The 18,737-nt window shown below is 42.6% G+C and overlaps 2 protein-coding genes across 2 annotated transcripts in view; one reads left to right on the forward strand and one right to left on the reverse strand.

Annotated features, from left to right (window-relative positions):
- The window catches only part of LOC140922655 (E3 ubiquitin-protein ligase RNF123-like), a 34,961-nt gene that overhangs the window by 8,572 nt on the left and 7,652 nt on the right, over positions 1–18,737 (reverse strand). The window contains exons 14-24 of the mRNA XM_073372644.1: positions 18,061–18,157; positions 16,851–16,926; positions 16,220–16,284; positions 15,397–15,471; positions 14,923–15,046; positions 12,297–12,357; positions 11,830–11,870; positions 6,482–6,618; positions 5,917–6,000; positions 4,612–4,719; positions 4,331–4,508 (exon numbers count right to left, since the gene is read on the reverse strand). Coding sequence (XP_073228745.1) covers positions 4,331–4,508; positions 4,612–4,719; positions 5,917–6,000; positions 6,482–6,618; positions 11,830–11,870; positions 12,297–12,357; positions 14,923–15,046; positions 15,397–15,471; positions 16,220–16,284; positions 16,851–16,926; positions 18,061–18,157 — 1,046 coding nt within the window. The remainder of the gene's footprint in view (positions 1–4,330; positions 4,509–4,611; positions 4,720–5,916; positions 6,001–6,481; positions 6,619–11,829; positions 11,871–12,296; positions 12,358–14,922; positions 15,047–15,396; positions 15,472–16,219; positions 16,285–16,850; positions 16,927–18,060; positions 18,158–18,737) is intronic.
- LOC140923137 (carbohydrate sulfotransferase 11-like) lies at positions 2,390–3,932 on the forward strand. Its single transcript, XM_073373208.1, has 2 exons — positions 2,390–2,714; positions 3,272–3,932. Exons 1-2 carry the CDS (start codon positions 2,511–2,513, stop codon positions 3,872–3,874), a joined length of 807 nt encoding a protein of 268 aa, XP_073229309.1. The 5' UTR covers positions 2,390–2,510; the 3' UTR covers positions 3,875–3,932.

An 18,737-nucleotide genomic window follows, 5' to 3' on the forward strand; every position in this document is an offset into this window, starting at 1 on the left:
GGAAGAAGAATACTTGAAGAAGAAAATCATCCGATAACAAGCAGGGCAAGAACTAAAGCGACTACGAATGGCAATTGAAGCGTTAGTGAGGCGAAACGTCAAACTTCTTTTATATGCTTTTGTTCTTTCAACTCTCGCTTTGCTCCTTATTTATGGAGCTTGGACCGCGATAGTGTCGACTAAAGTAGTAAGAATCAACTTAGGTAAGTGTTTCGTCCTTCGTTTTCTGTTTAAAAAAAGACAAAAAGATTTGAGTTCGAATTGGTTAAAAAGAAGAATTAGAACGGCCTAAAGAGACGGAAAGGAGGTAAAACAAGGTTAGCGAGGTTTTACGTGGTACCAGTCCATGTAAGTCGAATCTATCTGAGACACTATGTTGTTAACTCGACAGTACAAAATTGAGTATGAGGGTTTTAATGTGATGCGGGTCTTAATGCCAGCTTTTAAAACTGAAAATCGAGGAATGAAAAAAAAAAAAGAGAGAGAGAAACAGAGAGAGATAATAAATTGAAAGAATAAGTGAAAGTACTGGACATTTAAATGATTTCAATCTACTAATGTGACTATATTGGATTAATTAAACGTGTTAAAATTTCCTTATGACACATGAAAAAAATAATTATATAATTGGAAAACATGAATAATCATTTTCATTCGATGTTAGGTAAACAGTTGATTGCCACACACACACACACACAAAAGAATTATAAAAAAATCAGTAGTAACAAGTAAAGAATATAAACTCTCGAAAAACCCATGCATTTTTCAATATAGTCCGCGGATCGAAGGTCGACCTCTGGTCATTCGCTTTAATTCTTTTCTTGTAACATTTTCTAGTTGCCATTGGAATATGGGTGATTGAAAACAAGACTAAAATTTTAAATTTATAAGGCTTAAGAAAATCCAGGCATAAGATTTCCTTATGAATTTGCAGACAGCCTACGATTAGTAACCCTTATAAAAAACAACAACGAAAACAACAACAACGTAACCAAGTTGAAAAAAAGAAACAAACTCTCACCTTCAAAACGCCGAGGCTAACTGCAAAACTTTCACTATTAAAACGAGTTTTTTGCATGAGAATTCTACTCATTTTCATATCAATATTTTCGCACTTAGCTTCGCCTTGAAACAGAGGCTAATGGCCTTGCTGCGAGTGGAACTGGGTCAGTGTTGTATCGAATTGCACTGTGGGGGCGGTTTAGGGGACGCGATCGCTTCTTTCATTAGGGACTTTAAGATCCAGCGACGAGAAAGCAACGAGAACATCGCTTTAAAAGTGAATTTGCGTTCTTTCAGTCTTTATCGCGATAATTCCTACTTACTTACTTTCTCAATTGTACGCGAACCCTCCTATATTTGAATCCAAGAGGCCATATTCAAGTTCAGAAAGGGAATTCTCAAACTCATTAATAATTCATTAAGAAAATACAAAGGAAATTAATGTTTAATGAGTGTTTGGAAATCGGATGAAACACTGCTTAGTATTTGCATCTTTAATTTCTCCTTCAAAAATGATTTTGTTTGAGAAGAAATATCAAACATTCGACACAGTGTTTCATCACCAGATGAAACACCTCGAAGTTCGTCAAAAATACTCCGCTGCGCGTCGTATTTTCAACTCTCTTCTCGGTGTTTCATCTGGTGATGAAACACTGCATCTCATGTTTGATATATTACATAAAATTTCGTCGTTGCTTGTTTACGTTCTCCGTAAAACACGAAATTAGGCATTTCCACACCGTAGTCGTGCAAAACAGGGAAAGAAATGTACAAAAAGCGTGAAGCACGTACAAAGTCGTTGTTTAGCTAATTAAACCTATTGTTTTTAAGATGTTCTCGTTGCCGTCGCGTCGTTGAATCTTTAAGTCCCTAATAATTACTGTTCATTATAGCTACACGAAAATCGGTGGATTCACGCCAATTCTATCCATAACAATTGGTTTACGCTGTTTTTATCTGCTCATTTCTCATTTTGAAAATCTCACGTTTGCCGTAAACGCGATGCTTAATCAATCTATTGGCTGTTACGAGGTTCCGCAGCAAACTAGGTCAAAATTCGTCCCCTAAAAGAGTCCCACAGTGCGATTCAATACCAACTAATTCTTAAGCACAACTGCAAACAAGCTACTATAGCGTTAGCTCTGTCAAAGGCTCAGTCGGTTATGACTGAAGCTGTTCTAAAATGTGATGATAACGGCTTTTTGTTGAATGAAATAGATTACCCCTGGGTTCTAGTTACAGGAAAAAATTCCTCTCACTAAAATAGATAAATAAATGAATAAATACATCACATTTCGGCTTTTGGTTTTGAGCAACTACTTTTTCAATGACCCGCGACTTTTGGGGAGAGAGTTCTTTTTGGAATCCTAAGGTAAAAGCCCGGAATGTTTTATGAGAGACGGCAGCTAGTCAGTAATACTTAACTAAGCTAATACAAAGTACGCGCGACCCTTCAAGGCGAAGATAACGTTTTTGACACGTTAATTACAGATGCTACAGCAAGGCAGATGGCCAGGAGAAAGATCATGGAGGAATATTGTCTTACGCATTCATACGAAAAGGAACCTACAGTGAATCGTGATAGTTTAGGCTACATCGTGGTTGATGATGAACACAAGATAATCTACTGTACAATTCCCAAAGTAAGCACGACAACCTGGAAGAACGTGTTGGCAAAACTACGTGGGATCAAGCTGAAAAACGACAAGTCGGTAAGATGACCAAGTTTAGAAAAGCGTGAAAAAGGACGATAGCTTTTCAGTCTTATCGACGACATTAGGTTTTACTTGGCTCGTCTCCTTGTCTTCAAGCCAATGTCGACCCCTTCAAGTGGCCGCTCGAAGCCAGCAATTTGTGGGCACAATCCATTCGGACTTTTCCTTTTTTCTTTATTGAATTCGCCATGGTAACTCAACACGGTGATAGGGGATGAATCAGAACTAACGTCCCAATTGATATCAACCTCTTCATTACCCACCCAGCCCATGAAAGGTTGTACCACACCACCGAGGTCTACGCTGACATGATTTTCTGGAAAGGTTTTCCTAAGACTTCGAGCCAACCATTCAACAGAAAACTCAGGAAATGTTCCTAAAGCAAATCAAATGGAAAGCGCTGAATTTGCGAGGTTGTCCCTTTCAGAAACAAATTTCAGAAACCCTCATCAAAGTATGAAACGGCAGGACTTTCAGATAAGTTTAGCAACTTATTCATTATTAATTAATTCATTTATTTACTGTGTGTTTATTGAGTTTCTTGCATTTTCTAGGTCCACGAGTGGGATTTATGGAATCGCTTGTACCAATACAACGAAGAAGAAAGAGCAATACGCATTAAGACATATTTCAAGTTTCTTTTTGTTCGCGAGCCTCTAAAACGTTTGCTGTCGGCTTACAAGGACAAGTTTATAGGAGGAGACGCGAAATTGAGTAGATTAGATCGGCGATACATCATAAACAAATATCGACCGCAAGATTTGAACAAAAACGAAAATTTCGTTGGCTTTGCAGAATTTATTAAATACTTTTCCGAAGATATCCCACGAAATCAGCATTGGCGGCAATATGAAAAACTCTGCCATCCGTGTCTTGTCAGCTACAATTTCATTGGACACTTGGAGACCATGGCTGAGGACGCTCCCCTCTTATTAAAAATGGCGGGAATTGACGACCGCGTGACTTTTCCGCCAATTCACGCATCGACTAACACAGATGAAGTTCTTGACTACTATTCCCAGGTTCCTACCGAGTATATTAAGCGACTTGGCGAGCTATACCGCAGTGATTTTGAAATGTTTGAATACGAATACCTCGGAGCTGTGAAACCTCTCTTGAGACACAATGCAAGCAAGGAGGACAATTCAAATCGTTGACAGGCAGTGTAACATAATGAAAAACAATATAACAACTCTTTACACGATATTGATTTATATCCTTGTTTTGATATTCCGGATCAGTAGGCTATGAGTACTATTCCCAGCTTCCTGGTGCTTATATTAAGCACCTGGAGAGCTGTACCCCAGTGATTTTGAAATGTTTGCATTCGAATACCTCGAAGCTGTGAAACCTCTCTTGAGACAAGAGGGCAATTCAAATTGTTTGTAGAAAGTCTAACATGATTTAAAACAGTAAAACTGAACGATGCTTTACATGATGCTTATTTACAGTCCACTCTCTCTTAAAGGACGCGTCTAAAAAACGGACACCTAGAGTTGGTCCCTGCCTTTCTTTACTCTCTCAAGTTTATTTGACCCTCTTTAAGACGGACACTTAGTGGCAGTCGCAAAGGTGTCCGTCTTAGAGAGAGGTAACTGTAAAAAAAATAGTACCTGGAATGTCATTGAAGTTTGTCGTTGGATGAAAGTAGTGCCTGAGCCCGTGGAACGCATTGATAGCGGCATCCATATAGAACTCAGGCGTGAATTCAAACAGGGGTCCCTTGGTGGCACCTCGCTCCACAGACGATAAGATACACTGTAACATCCAGTGGACATCGCCTTGTTTTTCCTGCAAAAAAGCGGATGGAGGGGTCGTTGTGAAAATGAACTTGAAAGATGTTGAAGGAGGTGAAGAGTGTTTAAGTCCGCTTTGATTTAGATCTAAAACAAACCTCAGTAAAGATGAGAGTTTGCACCCAAGCCATATGTCTTGCACAATTGGTTGTTTCCTGCATGAAGACGCGTTTTGATCTTTCCAGCTCTGTTAAAATGTCTGTTCTCTAAACAAAGGTAAAAAAAAAAAGTCATTTTCGAGGCGTTCGTGGACCAGACAGTTAGAGGAAAATTGTTGTTCCTGGTAAAAGGCGTTGACTACTTTAGATGCTCACTTTGGCGCAACGAATCTCTCCGACCGAGTTGTTTTTTTTGCTTGTCCACAATCCCAGAAGTCATTGCGCCGACAGCTCGTACCCATTCCCCTGACAGGTGTGTTTTCAAAGGCCAATGAAAATAAAAGTTTCTAAGAGCCTCGTGGCTCAAGTTGCAAATACCGAAGAAGGAACAAAAACAGAAGCAATTAGGATTTTCTGTTTTGTTTTGTATTTTGCTTTCTCCCCCAAATTTTTACATATAGCTACCGGCTACGAGATTTGACAACACTTCAACCACTAGAATCTGCGGAAGAATTAAATGCTAACGTGAAGGAGAATCTACTATCAAGACTATAAGCCCCTTGCAGCTAGCTATTCAGGTGGTACACAAACGCCTTGCTGGAGAGCAACGGACACACTGCAATGGCCGATCCAGACCTTCACCTAAGAGGGGGAGGGGAGGGGGGCGGCCTCAAAAAAATTTTTTGTCGGCCCTTAGTTTCGTCTAAAAATAAGGCTCGGATGGGGGGGGGGGCCTTCCCTGGATCCGCCACTGCACTGGGATAAGACAAACAAAGGAAATTACCATTTCAAATGAAATGAGCTCTGTGTTTGGCTTGTCTCAGTGCGTCTCTTACTCTCCAACAAGGCAGTTTTGTACCACGTGAATGACTAACTGCAAAGGGACTATTTGAGGACCATTTACTTTTGAGCGAAAGAGAATGGTCAGATTTCAATACGGCTAAAACGAGATTGGCTGAAGCGACGAATTGTCCACTCTGTACACAGACCTTCGGACCTTTATTTTATTTTTCACTGCGATAGATTGTTACACGCTTTGATTCGTGTCAAGCGTGCCAATATATAAACACTGTCCCACCAATAGAGTCGTCCCCAACAATGCAGTCGAACAAGTTCAGGCAGATTTTTGATCACTGTTTGGTCTTTAACTACAACATAACAAGAAGAACTTAAGACTTGGCCATGTGACCTCGAAGAACGGGAAAACAAAACAGGGCACCCAACCGCTACATTGGTAATGGACAGATTTGAATTTTTGAATTTGGATAATGGAATCCTGTCTGCTGTACAACTACATTGCAATACCTCTGGTTCACACCGTCTGATCTTGGACATCGTTTCTTCGAGTGCTTTGATGTTTTGTTTCATGTTATCTCGCACGGCTCTTACCTGAAAGAAATAAACTTACTGTCCATAAACGCTACATTATATTGTCAGTATTATGTTTTCATTGGAGACCGTTAGATTCTAAGACTAGCACTATGAGGACGATATGTGGTGTTCGCGTGAGAGCCAGCGTCATTTTGGCGGGAAAACGTGATAGCCGTCGTCATGGGCCTTTTTTAAAATACCTTACCACTCTTCTTTGTCCCTCCAAAAATTTTCAATCAGCAATGTTTTCAGTTTCTCTTGGGGCTTACAAGCGCCTCAAGAGAAACTGAAAACAGTGCTTACGCGGCTTGAGTTAGTGTTAGCGAGGGTCCGTAACAGCGGGAGTTTATGTCAGTCAAACGTCTGTACACAGTACTTTATTTTTGCCTGGGATTTAGTTGCTGTCCGTTAAAGCTGGGTGTCCGCAAGCCGAGAGTCAACTGTATTAGGCATATTGAACTCTTCACATCATAATTTTACAAATACTGATTCTTCGTACTTTCGAAAGCTGTTTGTGTACGGCAATGTGATAAAGCATGATGACGTCATCCAGCATTTCCACCAATGACGTATCTAGGTTGCGGTCCTCGACTGTTTCATCAGTGTCTGTTCGATTAGCTGACTCTTCGATAGCATCTAAGAAACAAAAAAAGTGATAAAACTCTACCACTCGTTAAATCTCAAAGCTGATCTCTATAAAAGGGATTTGCGTTTGACCTTCTTGAAACATTAGTAATTTACACAGAAAATACCAAGGAAACTAAAGTTTAGTGATTGTTTGGAAATCAGATAAAAAACTCGATATCTTTGTATCCGTAACTGCTCCTTCTAAAAATTATTTTTAAAGAAATGGAATAATACAAAATTAGACAGTATTTCATCAAACACAATATAAACCACTTTAAAGTTCGGCAAAAAGAGCCCGCTGCGCGTCAAATTTTCAATTCTTTTCCTATCGTTTGATATTGTAATCAAACATTGTGTTCCATGTTTAATATGAAGGATTCGAAATGATTGCATGATAGCCAGTCATCCCAGTAATCCCTTGTCATCCCCAGTCATCCATAGTCATCTAAGTCATCCCTAGTCATCCCTCGTCATCCCTGGTTATTCCTAGTCATCCCTACTCATCCCCAGTCATCCCTAGTCACTCCTAGTCATCCCTAGTAATCCAGGTCATCACTAGTAATCCTAGTCAACCCTAGTCATCCCTAGTCATCTCTAGTCATCCCTAGTCATCCCTAGTCATGCCACTCATCCCTAGTCATCTCTAGTCATCCCTAGTCATCCCAGTCATCCCTAGGCATCCCTAGTCATCCCTAGTCATCCCAATCATCCCTAGTCATCCCTAATCATCCCAGTCATCCCTAGTCATCCCTAGTCATCCCAGTCATCCCTGGTCATCCCTAGTCATCCCTAGTCATCCCCAGTCACCCCAGTCATCCCTAGTCATCCCAGTCATCAACAGTCATCCCTAGTCATCCCAGTCATCCCTAGTCATCCCTAGTCATCCCTAGTCATCCCTAGTCATCCCAGTCATCCCTGGTAATCCCTAGTCATCCCTACTCATCCCTAGTCATCCCTAGTAATCCCAGTCATCCCTAGTCATCCCTAGTCATCCCTAGTCATTCCTAGTCATCCCTAGTCATCCCAGTCATCCTTAGTCATCCCTAGTCATTCCAGTCATCCCTAGTCATCCCTAGTCATTCCAGTCATCCCTAGTAATCCCTGGCCATCCCTCGTCACCCCTAGTCATCCCTGGTCATCCTTGGTCATCCCAGTCATCCCTAGTCATCCCTAGTCATCCAAGTCATCCCTAGTCATCCCTAGTCATCCCAGATCATCCCTAGTCATCCCTAGTCATCCCAGTCATCCCTAGTCATCCCTAGTCATCCAAGTCATCCCTAGTCATCCCTAGTCATCCCAGTCATCCCTAGTCATCCCTAGTCATCCCAGTCATCCCTAGTCATCCCTGGTCATCCCTGGTCATCCCTAGTCATCCCTGGTCATCCCAGTCTTCCCTAGTCATCCTTAGTCATCCCCAGTCATCCCAGTCATCCTTACTCATCCCTAGTCATCCCTAGTCATCCCAGTCATCCCTAGTCATCCCTAGCCATCCCTAGTCATCCCAGTCATCCCTAGTCATCCATGGTCATCCCTCGTCATCCCTAGTCATCCCTGGTCATCCCAGTCTTCCCTAGACATCCCTAGTCATAACCGTCATCCCTAGTCATCCCAGATCATCCCAGTCATCCCTAGTCATCCCGAGTCATTTCTACTCATCCCTAGTCATCCCAAGTCATCCCAGTCATCCCTAGTCATCCCGAGTAATCCCTGGTCATCCCTAGTCATCCCTTCTCATCCCTAGTCATCCCAGACATCCCTTCTCATCCCTAGTCATCCCAGCCATCCTTAGTCATCCCTAGTCATCCCTAGTCATCCCTAGTCATCCCAGTCATACCTAGTCATCCCTAGTCATCCCTACTCATCCCAGTCATACCTAGTCATCCCGAGTCATTTCTAGTCATCCCTAGTCATCCCAAGTCATCCCAGTCATCCCTAGTCATCCCTGGTAATCCCTAGTCATCCCAAATCATCCCTAGTCATCCAAGTCATCCCTTGTCATCCCTAGTCATCCCAGTCATCCTTAGTCATCCCTAGTCATCCCTAGTCATCCCTAGTCATCCCTAGTCATACCAGTCATCCCTAGTCATTAATGGTCATCCCCCGTCATCCCTGGTCATCCCATGCATCCCTAGTCATCCCTAGTCATCCCAGTCATCCCTAGTCATCCCTAGTCATCCCAGATCATCCCTAGTAATCCCTAGTCATCCCTAGTCATCCCAGTCATCCCTGGTCATCCCTAGTCATCCCAGTCATCCGTAGTCATCCCTAGTCATCCCTAGTCATCGCTAGTCATCCCAGTCATCCCTAGTCATCCCTGGTCATCCCTAGTCATCCCAGTCATCCCAGTCATCCCTACTCATCCCAGGTCATTCCTCGTCATCCCTAGTCATCCCAGTCATCCCTAGTCATGACAGTCGTCCCTAGTCATTCCTAGTCATCCCAGTCATCCCTAGTCATCCCTAGTCATCCCTAGTCATCCCAGTCATCCCTTGTCATCCCTAGTCATCTAAGTCATCCTTAGTCATCCCTAGTCATCCCAGTCGTCCCTAGTCATCCCTAGTCATCCCAGTCATCGCTAAACATCCCTGGTCATCCCTGGTCATCCCTAGTCATCCCTAGTCATCCCTAGTCATCCCCAGTCATCCCAGTCATCCCAAGTCATCCCAGTCATCCCTAGTCATCCCTAGTCATCCCAGTCATCCCTTCTCATCCCTAGTCATCCCAGACATCCCTTCTCATCCCTAGTCATCCCAGCCATCCTTAGTCATCCCTAGTCATCCCTAGTCATCCCTAGTCATCCCAGTCATACCTAGTCATCCCTAGTCATCCCTACTCATCCCAGTCATACCTAGTCATCCCGAGTCATTTCTAGTCATCCCTAGTCATCCCAAGTCATCCCAGTCATCCCTAGTCATCCCTGGTAATCCCTAGTCATCCCAAATCATCCCTAGTCATCCAAGTCATCCCTTGTCATCCCTAGTCATCCCAGTCATCCTTAGTCATCCCTAGTCATCCCTAGTCATCCCTAGTCATCCCAGTCATACCTAGTCATCCCTAGTCATACCAGTCATCCCTAGTCATTAATGGTCATCCCTCATCATCCCTCGTCATCCCTAGTCATCCCTGGTCATCCCATGCATCCCTAGTCATCCCTAGTCATCCCAGTCATCCCTAGTCATCCCTAGTCATCCCAGATCATCCCTAGTAATCCCTAGTCATCCCTAGTCATCCCAGTCATCCCTGGTCATCCATAGTCATCCCAGTCATCCGTAGTCATCCGTAGTCATCCCTAGTCATCGCTAGTCATCCCAGTCATCCCTAGTCATCCCTGGTCATCCCTAGTCATCCCAGTCATCCCTAGTCATCCCCGGTCATTCCTCGTCATCCCTAGTCATCCCAGTCATCCCTAGTCATGACAGTCGTCCCTAGTCATTCCTAGTCATCCCAGTCATCCCTAGTCATCCCTAGTCATCCCTAGTCATCCCAGTCATCCCTTGTCATCCCTAGTCATCTTAGTCATCCTTAGTCATCCCTAGTCATCCCAGTCGTCCCTAGTCATCCCTAGTCATCCCAGTCATCGCTAAACATCCCTGGTCATCCCTGGTCATCCCTAGTCATCCCTAGTCATCCCTAGTCATCCCTAGTCATCCCCAGTCATCCCAGTCATCCCAAGTCATCCCAGTCATCCCTAGTCATCCCTAGTCATCCCAGTCATCCCTAGTCATCCCTTGACATCCCTAGTCATCCCTAGTCATCCCAGTCATCCCTAGTCATCCCTAGTCATCCCAGTCATCCGTAGTCATCCCTAGTCATCCCAGTCATCCCTAGTCATCCCTAGTCATCCCTAGTCATCCCTAGTCATCCCTAGTAATCCCTAGTCATCCCAGTCATCCCTAGTCATCCCTAGTCATCCCAGTCATCCCCAGTCATCCCAATCATCCCTAGTCATCCCTAGTCATCCTTAGTCATCCCAGTCATCCCTAGTCATCCCTTGACATCCCTAGTCATCCCTAGTCATCCCTAGTCATCCCTAGTCATCCCCAGTCATCCCAGTCATCCCAGTCATCCCAAGTCATCCCAGTCATCCCTAGTCATCCCTAGCCATCCCAGTCATCCCTAGTCATCCCTTGACATCCCTAGTCATCCCTAGTCATCCCAGTCATCCTTAGTCATCCCTAGTCATCCCAGTCATCCGTAGTCATCCGTAGTGATCCCAGTCATCCCTAGTCATCCCTAGTCATCCCTAGTCATCCCAGTCATCCCAGTCATCCCTAGTCATCCCTAGTCATCCCAGTCATCCCTAGTCATCCCAGTCATCCCTAGTCATCCCAATCATCCCTAGTCATCCCTAGTCAACCCAGTCATCCCTAGTCGTCCCTAGTCATCCCAGTCATCCCAGTCATCCCTAGTCATCCAAGTCATCCCTAGTCATCCCAGTCATCCCTAGTCATCCCTAGTCATCCCAGTCATCCCTAGTCATCCCTAGTCATCCCAGATCATCCCTAGTCATCCCTAGTCATCCCAGTCATCCCTAGTCATCCCTAGTCATCCAAGTCATCCCTAGTCATCCCTAGTCATCCCTAGTCATCCCTAGTCATCCCAGTCATCCTTAGTCATCCCCAGTCATCTCTACTCATCCCTAGTCATCCTGAGTAATCCCTAGTCAACCCTAGTCATCCCTAGTCATTCCTAGTCATCCCAGTCATCCCTAGTCATCCCAGTCATCCCTAGTCATCCCTAGTCTTCCCTAGTCATCCCTAGTCTTCCGTAGTCATCCCAGTCATCCCAGTCATCCCAATCATCCCAGTCATCTTAGTCATTATAGTCATACCGGTCATCCCAGACAGCAACAAAGGAACAAGGGTGTAAGAATTTAATTGAATTAGCGATTTTTGGTTGGTTTGGGAAGATGCATCATATTTCCAGCTAACAGTAATCTTCGCATAATTTGGAGAAACACACACTAAACAATCCAAAATGACCCTTTACTTTGCAGTTTTCTTTGGTAGCCAAATGACGAGTCCACGTTTTGATCTTTTTAACTATCGCGTGATAAAACAAGTAAAAAATGCTTACAAAAACCACTTTTTAAAGGTAAAACAAAAATCGCCGTATCGCTTTCAGTCTTAAAACCAGCCACCTGTTCTTCATATATTGTGGTTCAATTTATTCGCTATATTTGTATAAAGCGAAGAATTAGCTTCCTATTAATGGACCTACCATTATACGCTTTCTTGAGATGTGACAAGACACCACCCAGTCTATGAAAACAAAACACAAGCGAGCTATTTAGCAATCAAAAAGGACGCGTTTTGATTGCAGTGACTGTACTGTAACTACCCGTGGCGAGCTGTTCAACACCCTGTCAGCTCTGTTCTTAGGTTAAAATGCAAACGGAGCAAACAGGTCTGTTTACATAGGCTACTTGGGAGCAATTTTCTGAGAATAGCAAATCGCCTGTGCAAACTGGCAGGGATATCACGGCGATTTGTTGCTCTGAAATTACCACCATTGCGAGCCTGCGGGAATTTGATGTGTTTTTTCGCTTCTGGGAAACTACCACCTACCTCTCTCCTAAGCTAACATTAATACTTACTTCTCACTCAGGGAAAAATGTTGGCTTAGGGGAGGGGTAGGTGTGCAGTTTCCCAGAAACGTATAATTATCCGATTCAACGATACCATTACCTGGAAAGGTCCCAATAATGAACTCTGTCATCAAGAAAGATATGATTGGGAACATAAGCATCTAAGAACCGAAAATAGTGTTTGAAAATTATAATGAATTAACCAAAGGAACTTAAAGCGAGATAATGAGTTACTCTTTAACTGATGATATTTAAAAACTATCGTACAGATAAGTACCGTGGACTCTTTCGTAACGGACCTCTCTATAAGACAAACCTCTCGGTAAAACGGACATCTACAATTGGTCCTGCCTTTCTTTACTCCTTTTATTTGACCTTCTATGAGACGGACATCACTCTTAGACAATTAGAGAGGGTCCCAAAGGTGTCCCTCTTAAACAGAGTTGAATGTAAATTAAGAATAAAGTCTTAACTTGAAAGATCACCCAAAATGCCTAAAAAATGTACTGTTCTTCATTTCAATCAATGGTCGTATTTACGCTAAAGACGGATTATCCGCCTGAGACGGGTTATCCGACGGATAATTTGCGTCAGACTGATAATGCGTCTTAATTTGAAAAATGAAACGGTCTTAATTTTGGATTGACACCACGCCTGACTTTATCAATCTGTTTTTCCTTCAATTTTGACGGATTTTGAAGATGGATTATGCGTCTCAGGTGGATAATTCGTCTCTACTGTGAAAATGGCCAATCTAACAAGTGCAAACAACATCAAGAAAGTGTTTTTAATTACTGGAAAGTATTGCTCAAAAGTTTTTGCATGGACGGTCTCATTTCAGGACTCCATCCAAACCAAAGGCAAATTAAGAGCACTTATACAGTAAGTGCCATAAACCATGAAAGGAAGCTCCGAAGTTGTTGTATGAAAGGTTAAGCCTACGTATCGTGCACTAGCCATTCGTTAAACGAAACGCTTTACCAAAGGACTAGCGCGCGAAACGTAAGCTTCTTAATCCATTTACCTCAACAAACAATGCTTTAGTTTTTACTCCTCCGCTGTACCCTGGGTAACAAAGGATTTATACTTTTTACGTGCGGCGGGATACTTTGGTGTTGGCCGCCGGCCAACCCAGCACTAGTACAGTATGAAAATGAAGAAATGATCGTCGCAGTGAACGCAATTTATGCAATTGCGTAAAGAAGGCTTCTTTACGCAATTGCATAAATTGCGTTCACTGCGACGATCATTTCTTCATTTTCATTTCATTTCCGCAGTTCATATATGATCTATTTCATATATCATTAACACTGGTACAGTATGTGACATAAACGATGAAAGGAAACTCAGCAGTTGTTGTATGAAAGCCCACAAAACGTGCGCTAGCCATTCGTGAAACGAAACGCTTTATCGAAGGACTAGCGTACGAAACGTGAGCTTCTTAATCCATTTACCTCAACAAACAAACAATGTTTTAGTTTATACTCGTCTGCTGTACCCTGGGTACGAAAGGATTTACTTTTTTTAGCATGCGGCGGGATGCTTCGGAGTTGGCCGCCGGTCAACTTAGGACTTAGAACAGTATCTGCCATGATAAACCATGAAAGGAAGCTCAGCAGTTGTTGTATGAAAGCCCACGTATCGTGCGCTAGCCATTCGTGAAACGAAACAATTTACCGAAAGACTAGCGCGCGAAACGTGAGCTTCTTAATCCATTTACCTCAACAAACAATGTGTTAGTTCTTACTCCTCCGCTGTACCCTGGGTAACAAGGGTTAAGTTTGCGTGCGGCGGAATGCTTCGCTATAGGCCGCCGGCCGACAGATCTTCGGCCGCGGGCTGGATCCACAAGTGGCCACGCTTCTCACGCGGGTCACTAGACTTGACTGAAACCGAAAAACTTGCAAGAAAAGTCTCCGGCACCCAGGGTACCTCCGCTTGAGCTGAGGTAGCACAATCTAGATACATACATAATCCATATACTTCGTTATATGTTCCCCCAAAGGCTTTTAGACATAAATAATTACATTTAACAGATTAAAATCTAAAAACTATACAATAATATCATTGACTATGATAGTTCTGGGAAGCTTTATATAAGAACGAGCTAAATTAATCATATCGTTAATCATGAGTCTAAATTACATTACTATTTCTACACTGTAACCGAATGGCGGTTGATATGTGGGATTCACAGTAACCCACTTGAATGGAAATAAAATTATGAAATGACTCATATTTTGAACTGCGGTTAAAGAAACGAAAGTGGAAAGGATCCTTGCAGTTAAATAAACAACCTAAGTGGTTGAAAAAGAACCCAGTAACCCTGGTTATGAGGTTGATTTTTACTGATTATGTATTGGAGCTTATTATTTTTACGAACATTACTTATTGCACAGGTAAGCGCTGATGTTTGTTCATACATTTGTGTGACATGACTGTATCCGTACATATATCCAGCTGAGGCCGGCAAAGCAGGAAAGAGACGATTTCATTTACAATTACAATCCTCATTCCATAACTAAATGCATAACCTCAAAACAACAACAACAAAACTTATGAACACTATAAGCACAATACAGTTATAGAGCATCGGGAGATTTTCTACACGAAGTAAAAAGATTATTTCTGCCCTCTTTCTAGGCTGTGTGTAGACGTCTCTTACTGCGCGCGTGGCAAAGGCGACAGCAGACGCCAGCACACAGGCCAGTCTGCATCCAACAAACCTTTACTTTTGATTGGGGAATCTTTCTCGCGCGCCCACTGCTCCCAATGCCAGCGGAGTGCCTGTACAAGTCTGTGATAGAAACACGTGATCACTGGCCCCGCGCATGCGCTGGACGGCTGTAACTGTGTAAATAAAGAAAAACGCTGAGATGTAATTCTTCCGACAAAAAATAAAAAATCCAGATGAAAGGTTATCGATGCGATCAGGATCTTGTGAAATAAAATCTCGCGTCAAGCGTCAAAATAAAAGTTCAACTGGACGGAACGTCAGACGCCGGTTGACATGTGCGACATTATTAAGTTTCTTTTTACAGGAAATGACGACAGTGTTTTTTTATACACTGACGGGTATTTTATCCTGCTAAAATATTCGTTATTATCTATTTATTTATTTATTTATTTATTTATTTATTTATTTAATATGCACAACAGTTTCCTGAAGACATTTATACTTAGCTGCGTGTGGCCCGTACCGTGATGGTCATCATGTTCTCTTGGAGAAATTTTCGAAATTTTTCTAAAAACAGGACCCTTGTTGGTTTGGAGTTCTGTGAAGAAAGAAAAGACTAATACGTCAGCAGAGTGTATTTGAAAGATAAACAAGGTTGGATTCTTAAGAAACTGTGGTTTTATATTCATACTGGCTCGCTCACCACACAGAATGTAAATTACATTTCACCCTCATAACGTGATCTAGGGACGCCTATTTTATCACTGTATCACCCACAGTGAATCACCACTGCCTTGTAGGGTCATAGCCGAAATGAGGCAAACCGAGGCATTTACTTTTTGAGGGGGGGTGAAGGGAAAACACTGCTAGCAAATAAATAATTAAAAAAAGAGTAGAAATTAAATACCCAAACACAAAACATCTAGGTAACCTAGAATGTTCACTTAACCATGGATCGGCCGGACATTGCCTCAGTCACAATTTTTTCTAGCTATGGTCCTGCCTTTAACCCACCATTAATGTATCCTTACAGAAACACTTCTTCATTGATTGATCGTTAAACAAATTCTCCTTATCATTACTATAAGAATTTTATGGAGAACAGGTGGAGAATATGATTCTTGATATTAGCGTTTCAAGGGTTAAACTGATTTTGTAAAGTAGAGTGGGCACTTTTAAGAGATTCAAAAGCTGCAGACAACGTGAATCGTTTGGGAATAAAAGGGGGAAAACTACAGTTTCAGCTAAAAAACAGCTTTGACCTTTTTTAACTAATTCCCAGAACAAAACCCGAAAAAAATATCTCCAATTCAACAATTTGCATGATACGGAAGATAAGCCATTACCTGTGTTGGTCGATCATCACCTGTCATTAAAATCTTGCAAATTTCAACCTGGATATTTTCGAGTACTGAAATGAAAAATAATGTATAAAGCTGTTATTTGCACCGTGAGATGTATTTCCTTTGTTAGCAAACCTTATCCGCATTTTAAATCTTTCAATGGATTTGTAGTTCTTTTGGAAATATAGGAGAAAAAATTTTGAACCCACTGATGCCACTGATCGATAAAGGATAAAACACACACGTTTGCTTTTCTGCATTTGGAATCCAAGGGTTTTATTGGGAAAGGATTCTAAAAAACCACCAGTGGAGAATCAGAGAAATTAGTCCAGTACCGACACTGAATCCAAACATTTTACACAAAGCTTTAAACATATTTATGGTCAAAGTTATAAAACCCTGTTGCAGACGCTCAGATAGTAGAGATGACACGTAAGTGAAATACACGCGAAATTATTATCACGTGATCTGGGAAAAGGGGGTGGTGGTGGGAAAGAAGACTCTCCCCAGTTTCCTCCCGATTTATTTCCGTGTTTGCGCTTTCTCAGCTCAATTATGCGGACCCGACTATCTCTGAGCCTGAAACAGCCTAAATTATACGGGCAAGAAAAACCTGTTAATATCTAGACCGTACCTTGAACTTTATTTTTTAGTTTATTGCAGGCTGCCATGTACTCTGTTCTTGATGCTTCACTTGGCTTAGAAGACTCCTAAAACAGAACAATGATTAATTTAATTTGTTCCACACAAGCAGCCTTTAACACTTCTGTTACACCTCTCCTAGGCTCGATTACCAGCCGCTGTTCAGGAAATGAGCTCTCGCTCCTCCCCGAAAAGACTTCTAGGGGAGGAACAAGGCCAGACCAAAGTAAGAGGCGGAAACTCGAGCCTGCACCTTTCCGAGATAACGAGTAGCCCCTTTTTTCTTCCTTTCTGGAGCAGAAAGCGTGAGAGTAGAAAACTGCCACGGGTGACCGGCGAAGTGCGCTCCTTACTACTGGCGTGTTACGCATTCTAACTTTGCAGCTTTGAAGAAGAAAAAAAAGACCCTCCTCTTAGTCTAACTTAAGGTCAATTTGATAAAACTTTTGCCAAGTGTCATTTACAAGTGAAGATAAATTGTTTTGAACACTGAAAAAAACTACAGGGCAAAATTGCACTTTTAAAAGATTTGTTTAATCGACTGATTTCCTCACTAGTACAATAAGGATAGGAACAAATATGCGTGACCCTTCACTTCTTGCAATTCTTAACTGGAGAGCTTGCTCCAGGTTAAAACTACCATTACATCCCCCCTCCCCCCCCCCCTTCCTCAGCTATACTCACATCCTCGCTTTCCCACCAGGTTAAAACAACTATTACATCCCCCCCTCCCCCCCCCCTTCCTCAGCTATACTCACATCCTTGCTTTCCCACCAGGTTAAAACAACTATTACATCCCCCCTCCCCCCCCTTCCTCAGCTATACTCACATCCTCGCTTTCCCACCAGGTTAAAACAACTATTACATCCCCCCCTCCCCCCCCCTTCCTCAGCTATACTCACATCCTCGCTTTCCCACCAGGTTAAAACAACTATTACATCCCCCCCTCCCCCCCCCTTCCTCAGCTATACTCACATCCTCGCTTTCCCACCAGGTTAAAACAACTATTACATCCCCCCCTCCCCCTCCCCTTCCTCAGCTATACTCACATCCTCGCTTTCCCACCAGGTTAAAACAACTATTACATCCCCCCTCCCCCCCCCCTTCCTCAGCTATACGCACATCCTCGCTTCCCCACCAGGTTAAAACAACTATTACATCCCCCCTCCCCCCCCCCCTCCTCAGCCCTATTGAATACTCACATCCTCACTTTCCCACCACACCGAGGGGAACGATGATTGAAGAATGTTATCATCTGGAGGCTTTATATGCATAAAATAACTGAATTTCTGAGGGAAAGTGTAAACAGTCAAGGAAAACAAACTGACTTAAGGCAATCAGGTTGTACTGGTAACACTACAAAGAAGAAAACAAAAAAGGAACTATGGGCTAAGATCTTAATTAGACATTTTGAGGTTGTGTGTGACTGGTTCAGTCACAAAATGGGACTGTTTTGGAGGATGAATACAATGTTCATACTCCTGTTAGCCCATAAAAGAAGCACTAGCATCCCAATACAATCTAGACTGCAAAACAGTCGGTTTTTTTCTCAAAATCAGTAAAGAAATCGGTAAAGCGTGGCATAAGCGTCTCTCCCCAGTCTCGCTCTCTGTTTTCAGACTCATTCCAGACCTTTTGTTTGACTGCTCATGCGTACTTGAATACGCAAAAATATGGACTGTTTTGCAGTCTAAATACAATCCCATAGTTGTACAGCATCCATAGGAACAATACTCATTGCAATAGAGGCTTAAATTAATCCAAAAAACTAGTCTAACTATTATTATTGAGGACTCATAGTCGTACGCATCTTAGAATCTAAAGGTCTCTGATATTGACCCAATAGTCAGCTGCCCATGCCCCGCCCTTCATAAACTCA

The sequence above is a fragment of the Porites lutea genome, chromosome 13 (assembly GCF_958299795.1).
Source record: "Porites lutea chromosome 13, jaPorLute2.1, whole genome shotgun sequence".
Lineage (NCBI taxonomy): Eukaryota > Metazoa > Cnidaria > Anthozoa > Scleractinia > Poritidae > Porites > Porites lutea.